The sequence below is a fragment of the Gopherus flavomarginatus genome, chromosome 5, assembly GCF_025201925.1.
Source record: "Gopherus flavomarginatus isolate rGopFla2 chromosome 5, rGopFla2.mat.asm, whole genome shotgun sequence".
NCBI lineage: Eukaryota > Metazoa > Chordata > Testudines > Testudinidae > Gopherus > Gopherus flavomarginatus.
In genome coordinates this window covers 773,353-781,042 of record NC_066621.1, presented here as the reverse complement: position 1 = coordinate 781,042, position 7,690 = coordinate 773,353, and the positions used below count along the sequence as shown (strand labels likewise).

General features: G+C 53.4%; 1 protein-coding gene across 1 annotated transcript; it reads left to right on the top strand.

The window, feature by feature from the left end:
* Positions 1-2,711: 2,711 nt before the first annotated feature.
* LOC127050831 (crk-like protein) lies at positions 2,712-5,558 on the top strand. The gene is made up of 3 exons (XM_050952401.1): positions 2,712-3,493; positions 3,776-4,327; positions 4,696-5,558. Exons 1-3 carry the CDS (start codon positions 3,335-3,337, stop codon positions 4,828-4,830), a joined length of 846 nt encoding a protein of 281 aa, XP_050808358.1. The 5' UTR covers positions 2,712-3,334; the 3' UTR covers positions 4,831-5,558.
* The last annotated feature ends 2,132 nt before the right edge of the window (positions 5,559-7,690 follow it).

Sequence of the window (7,690 nt, the reverse complement as noted above, 5' to 3'; positions counted from 1 at the left end):
AGCAAATCATTTAGAAAAACACTGCATCTTGCTTTAAAAAATTGGAAGGGATGGAGAATCCACCACGACTCTTGGGGAATTGTTCCAGTGGTTAAGTCTCCTCACAGACAAATTCAGACTGGAATGACTTTGTAACAAACTTCAGCTGCCACCTACTCGCTTGTGCTAGGCCTCTCCCTGCTGGACTGAAGAGCCTGTTCTTAAATATCTGCTCCCCATGTAGGTGCTTACAGACTGGGATCAAGTCACCCCTTCTCCTTCTCCTTTTTAAGCTAAACAGCTGGCGCTCCTCAACACTAACTGTAAGGAGGTGCTCTGATCCTTTAATCATTCTCATGGCTCTTCTCTGAGCCCTCTCCAACTGAGCAACATCCTTCTTGTAGCTGGGCACAGGATTCCAGCAGCAGCTGCACCAGGGCCACAGCGCAAGGGAAAACTCACCTCTCTGTTCCTGCTCAAGAGTCCCGTGTTTATCAAAGCTGCAGCGTATGTGTCACTGGTTTATTCCTAGTGTGACTATTATCACTGCGGATTGATTTTCTCTGTAGTGGTCGGGGGTTATTATTTCATTCCCTTTGCATTTATAACAGTTGGTTTATTTGGAATTTGTTTTATTTTGATCATTACTGATGGATATTGCAGTGTCTTAGTCTGTAGCCAATTCATTATTTATTAGTACTGAGGATTTATTGTGTCATTGCCTATTTCCTTTTGCTTTATTATAGCTTCGGAGGTGCCCATTTTACGTAGCTCAAGCAGAAGTTTATTTTATTGCTCTGTTGTGCGTCTGATGTTATTAGCTGGGGGTTCATTTGAATCAGTCTTTTGTGCTTTACACCAAATGTTGATTATTTTTTGCTGTTACCAATTTCTTTTTATCGGACCTACATGATGTTGTTCCTAATTTATCCGTTTGCATTACTGAGAGTTCTTCGGTCTAAGTTTCAAGGAAGGGGCAGAGTCTCAGAGCGCAGTGAGCAGCTGACTTCAAAATGCAGAAACAGAAGAATCCAAACTCAAGTCAGTTTTGAAAATCTTTGGAGACATGTATAGATTTACTTTCTAATATATATGTATTGCTGTTATGTAATTGTCACCTGTATTTCTATTTATGAGTGTATCGGTTTAGATTATAGGCTTATATTTTGATATTGTTTTATACAGCTCATCTGTAAGTATTTTAGCTTGCTATATTTATGTATGTGTTGTTTTTGTGTTACTATACTATTCGTTATAACTATTTTATGTATAAACTTTATATTTATAGATTATATGTATGCTTATTTTGATGTATGAATTGTGTTGTTTCTGTATGTACGTTTAGCTTTATATTACATGTTGTTATTTTACAGTGAGGCTTGGAAGGGTTGGATATTTGATGGGTAAACGTTGATTTCACCCTATACACACACAGGGGACAAAACATTTCCATTAATAAAAGTTGCTTGAAAACATACCAGCATCTGATTTAGGGCTACTGACTTTGTACATGTTCACACGTGATGTGGACAAGTTTTAACAGTTATAAAGCTGTAAGTTTTTCAATGTCAGAAGCTAGAGTCATTAAAGAATTGGCCCAACCTCACATAATTTCCTGCAACTGAAACTTTAAATTGATAAAAATTGAAAAAAATGCTTACAAATGACCATCAGTATTATCCAGCCACGTGCTAAATGTAGGGCTCCCGAGGCTGGCGAGATGTATTCTCAGAGTTGTTACAGACGCGTCATTTCACTCCTACTCCCCTTTTGAGAAGCAGTGAGTGTGCGGTGACAGTTGAGCTCTGAGCAGCGGGTCACTGCTGGGCTCCCAATGGCAGGCACAGACCCGGCCAGGACGGATTGATCAGTAAAGGACTATCGGGTATTGAGCTGTGGCTAATCCACTGGGGGCTATTGGCATTGTTCATCCCAACCGAGCTGAACCTAAACCTGGGCATAAAAACCAACTATTATTACATCGTCACCCAGTCTGGGCTCAGGCAGGAGCTGGACAGACCCTGCCCCTCCCCTCGCAGGGCCCAGAGAGAACCCAGGAGTCCGGGCTCCGAGACCCCCCACCCCGGAGAGAACCAAGGAGTCTTGGCTCCCAGCCCCCCTGCTCTAACCACCAGCCCCCACTCCCCTCCCAGAGCCAAGGAGAACCCAGGAGTCCTGGCTCCCAGCCCCCCTGCTCTGACCCCCCAGCCCCCACTCCCCTCCCAGAGCCGGGCAGAGAACCCAGGAGTCCGGGCTCCGAGACCGCCCCCCGGAGAGAACCCAGGCGTCCTGCCCACCCCCAAGATGGCCGCCAGCCCCTCCTGCCAGCCCCCGCCATGGCGGCCACCGGGGCCGGCGCGTCACTTCCGCTCGCCATGTTGCCGCGGTGACCGGGCTGGGGCTGGCGGAGGCGAATTGGGGGAGGGGCAGCGGCCGGTGCCAGCGGGGCCAAGCCCCGGCGGAGGGCGGTGCGCTGGGGGAGGGGCCAGGGTTTGGGGGTGCACAGGCGGGAGGGGCTGCATCGGAGAGGGATTTGGGGTGCAGAGGTGGGAGGGGCTGCATTCGCTGAGGGAGCAGGGTTTGGGGGTGCACAGGCGGGAGGGGCTGCATCGGAGAGGGATTTGGGGTGCAGAGGTGGGAGGGGCTGCATTGGGGGAGGGATTTAGGGTGCACAGGCGGGAGGGGCTGTATTCGGGGAGGGATTTGGGGTGCAGAGGAGAGGAGGGGCTGCATTCGGGGAGGGAGCAGGGTTTGGGGTGCACACGCGGGAGGGGCTGCATTGGGGAGGGGATAGGTTTGGGGGTGCTCGGCACTGGTGGGCTGCACTGGAGAGGGATTTGGGGTACACAGGACTTGGGGGGACTGCAGAGGGGCAGCGGGTGCCTGGGGAGGATTTAGAAGGTGCTCAGGAATTTTAGAGTGCTGGGGAGGGATTTTAGGGGTGCACAGGAGCAGTTCATTGGAGGACAGGGGCTCCTGGGGCAGAATTTAGGGATGCCCCAGGGTTGGCATTATGTGGGGGGGTCTGCATTGGGGTGGGACGTAATTTAGGAGTGCTCCTCTGGTGGCTGCATTTGGGAGAAGGGCTCTAGGGGGCACCAGAATAGTTTGAGGGGTGCTGCTTGCCAACAAAGTGAGAGGGTTTGGGAGGGAGAAGGGAGGGAGTGGTAATTTGAGGGGCTGTTTCCTTGCAGGGGAATTCAGGGGACTCTTAATTTGGGAGCTATATGCCCTGGAGATTTGAGGGGCTGGGGGGTTCCCCTTAAATATGAGGGCTCACCTGTGGATTTGAGGGGGCTGCATCGGAATTGGGGAGTGCCCGTGAAGGAGGAGTCCCCGCTACCCTCCCAGAGCCATGTCTTCTTTCGGGGACTCCAACGAGTGGTACATGGGGTCGCTAAGCCGCCAGCAGGCTGCAGCCTGTCTCCAGGGTCACCGGCCTGGCACCTTCCTGGTGAGAGACAGCTCCACCTGCCCTGGGGACTACGTCCTCTCGGTCAGCGAGAACGCCAAGGTGAGGGGGGCTGGGGAGGGAGGGGGAACCGGCTACGAAGCCAGTGAGGGGAAGGCAACTGGGAATGGCAGGAGAGGAAGGGACAACGTGGGGGTCAGGAGGAGCATTACCGGGGGAGCCCATGGGTTTTGGGGGAGGAAATAACCCTAGATCCAGGAAGAACCCAGAAGTCTGGGGGGGATGATAATGGGGGCGGGGGGGGTGGTGAATGTCCAATGTGTAACCCTGTCTGTCTGTCCCTATCTCCACCCCCATCTCTCCCTGGCCCCCCAACCCACCCAGGTGTCTCACTACATCATTAACAGCCTGCCGGGCCGTCTGAAGATCGGGGATCAGGAGTTCGAGGGACTCCCAGCACTGCTGGATTTCTACCGGGTGCATTATCTGGACACCACCACGCTTGTGGTGCCTGTGTGCCGGGGCCCTGCGTTGCCCGGCCCGGCCCCACCACCCCCCGCCGAGGGGGCAGGGGACCCAGTGGCACTGGCTGCTGGCCCCACCCAGGCCTGCGAGTGGGTGCAGGCTCTCTACGACTTTGGCGGCAATGATCAGGAGGACCTGCCCTTCCGCAAGGGGGATCCCCTCCGGGTGCTGGGCAAGCCGGAGGAGCAGTGGTGGACGGCCCAGCGGGTCGATGGGCGGGTGGGCATGATCCCGGTGCCCTATGTCCAGCCCTGGCGCCCCCAGGCCGGCATTCTGCTGGGGCCCTATGCCCACCCAAGTGTAGGCAGCCCCCCGGTGCCCCTGCCCAGCCCCCGCAATGGCCCGGTGGTGGCCAGGGCAGTACAGCGGCGGGTACCCAATGCCTACGACAAGACGGCGCTGGCTTTTGAGGTGAGTGCGCAGGGGACCCAGGAGTCTGGGGGTGGCAGGACCTGGATTCCAGGGGACCCAAGTATATGAGGGAATCAGCCCTCAGGATCCTGAGGGGTCCGGGTATTCTGGGGGAATGGATCCCAGGGACCCTGCGTCCAGCCAGAGACGGACAGAATTAGTCCCGTCTGATTTGGGGGGATCAAGGCAAGGGAGGGGGTATTGACCTTGCACCCTAGGGGACCCAGGTGTCTGGGAGCATTGGGGGCAGGAGGGAAATTGGTCCTTGATTCTGGGGACCCAGGTGTCGGGAGATAGGGGCAGTAGGGGTGACTAGGGCTGCTCCGGAGAGAAGTTGGACTCAGTGACCTTTGCCCTCTGACCCCCAGGTGGGTGACATCATCACGGTGACGAAGATGAACATCAACGGGCAGTGGGAGGGGCAGCTGAACGGGCGCAGCGGGCACTTCCCCTTCACCCACGTCCAGATCCTCGAACCCCAGAGCCCCAAGGAAGCCAGCTGAGCCCTGCAACCCTTGAACTGTGACCCCAGGCCAGTCAGCTGACCCCGCAACCCCTGAACTCTGACCTGGGGTGGCTGGCTGAGCCCTGTGACCTCTGAACTCAGACCCAGGAAGGCTGACTGAGCCCCATGACCCAAGAAATCTGACCCCAGGTTGGCCAGCTGTGACCTCCTGGTCCCCTGAACCTTGGACAGTTGCAATTTGACCCTTCTGTTTATGAACTTTGACACTTAATTGGCTACCTGAACTTTGACCTTTTGATTTGTTGTGGGTTGGCCACTTAGTTACAGAGTGTTGAACTTTGACCCTTGGCCCCTTACCTGTGTACTTCAGCCTTTGGCTGATTAACCTTTGACCCTTGGCCACTTGAAGCAGACTTGTGTGTCATTCACCTTTTAATCTCACTACAATCAATATATGACCTTTGAACTCATAGCCTCTGACCTTTCAACCCCAGGTTGTTGGCCCTTGGGCCTCCTCTGGCTCTTTGACACCTTGACTTTAACCACTATTACTTCTGGGTCATGACCCCCGATACGCACCCATGGTGTATTTCATGCAGATGCTGTTTGCACGTCAATTAATGTGGGGGGTGGGATCCTGGTTCTGACTGGAGGACCGAGGTCTGGATCCGGGTCCAAATGGCCCTTCCCCATCTCTGAGGTCTGAACACCCCCATGTGTGTGATGCGCCCTGTGTTCCTGCTACATTAAAGCTCCTGGTGATGACTTTGCCTGAACTCAGCTCCTTGTGGGGCGAGGGATGGGGGCTAGAGCATCGCCATGGTATCCCAGATCTTGGCCATGGGCCAGCTGGGGTTAGGAGCATCACCAGGGTAACCTGGATACCAGCCTGGGGTGGGGGGGCAGCTGGGGTCTAGAGCGTCACCAGGGTAACCTGGATTGCAGGGGGGCAGCTGGGGTCTAGAGCATCACCAGGGTAACCTGGATCCCAGTCTGGGGGAGGGCCAGCTGAGGTCTAGAGCATCACCAGGGTAACTTGGATCCCAGTCTGGGGGCCCAGCTGGGGTCTACAGCATCACCAAGGTAACCTGGATCCCAGCCAGGGGGGCCAGCTTGGATCTAGAGCATCACCAGGGTAACCTGGATCCCAGCCTGGGATCTAGAGCATCACCAGGGTAACTTGGATCCCAGCCTGGGGTGGGGGGCTGTCATGGTATAATCCCCACTCTGAACCTTAGCGTCCAAAAAGATGGGCTACCAGCATGAATTCCTCTAAGCGTAATTACCAGCTTAGAACCCATAGCGCTGCCACCAACCAGGAATTCCAGTGCCTGCTACGCTCTGGTCCCCCCAAAACCTTGCCTGGGGACCCCCAAGACCCAGACCCTCTGGATCTCAACACAAGGAAAGTAAACCCTTTCCCTCACCATTGCCTCCTCCAGGCTTCCCCTCCCTGGGTTACCCTGGAAGATCACTGTGATTCAACCCCTTGAATCCTGAAACAGAGGAAAATGCACCTTCCCCCTCCTTCTCTCTCTCCCTCCCAGGCTCTTCCTGAGAGAAAGTAATCCTGGCACAGAGAGAAATCAGCCTCTCTCTCCCTCTTCCCTCCTTTCTCCCCACCAATTCCCTGGTGAATCCAGACCCAGACCCCTGAGGTCTCACCAGAATAAAAAAACAATCAGGTTCTTAAACAAGAAAAGCTTTTAATTAAAGAAGGAAAAACAGTCAAAATTATCTTTGTAAATTTAAGATGCAATATGTTACAGGGTCTTTCAGCTATAGACACTGGGAACACCCTCCCAGCCTAAGGATACAAGTACAAATTAAAATCCTTTCAGCAAAATACCAATTTGAACTCCTTCCAGCCAAATACACATTTGCAAAATAAGAAAACAACCATAAGCCTAACTCGCCTTATCTACCTCGTACTCACTAGTCTGAACCTACAAGAGCCTGTATGGGAGAGATTGGAGAGAAACCTGGTTGCACGTCTGGTCCCTCTGAGCCCCAGAGAGAACAACCACCAAACACTAAGAGCACACACAGAAACATCCCTGCCTCAAGATTTGAAAGTCTCCTGTGCTCTGATTGGTCCTCTGGTCAGGTGACAGCCAGGCTCACTGATCTTGTTAACCCTTTACAGTCAAAGAGATGTAAAGTACTTCTGTGCTATTAACTTTTCTTATCTGTTTATGACAGGGGCCAGCTGGGGTCTAGAGTGTCACCAGGATAACCTGGATCCCAGCTGGGGAGGGGGAGGGCTAGCTGGGATCTAGAGCGTCACCAGGGTAACCTGGATCCCAGCCGGGGGGGCCAGCTGGGGTCTAGAGCAGTGGTTCTTAACCTGGGTGCAGGCACCCCCTGGCGGTGTGAGACAGGCCAGATTTTGTTAGAAGGTAAGTCATCGAAAACAAATGAAGCACAGGCACGTAAGTACAGCTACTTTGTTTCATCAAAACCTCTGTATTTATTAACATGATACATTTTTAATGATTCCTGCGTTAAATTTTAACTGCAACATTAAAATAAATATTTCGTTCTCTCTCATTCATTCTATAGTTAGGGTCCAGGTAGGTTTAAAGGACTGACCTACTTCAACGATTTTTGATACGGGGCGTGAGAATCTAGTTTGAGAACCAAAGGGGTGCAGGCTGCAGTAACGGTTAAGAACCACTGGTCTAGAGCATCACCAGGGTAACTTGGATCCCAGCTTGTGGGTGGGGGGGCAGCTGGGGTCTAGAGCATCACCAGGGTAACCTGGATCCCAGTCTAGGGGGGCAGCCAGGGTCTAGAGCATCACCAGGGTAACTTGGATCCCAGCGGAGGAGGACAGCTGGGGTCTAGAAGGTTTCCCATGGAGACCCAGCTGGGGCGTGCCCTGGGGCTCATTTGTT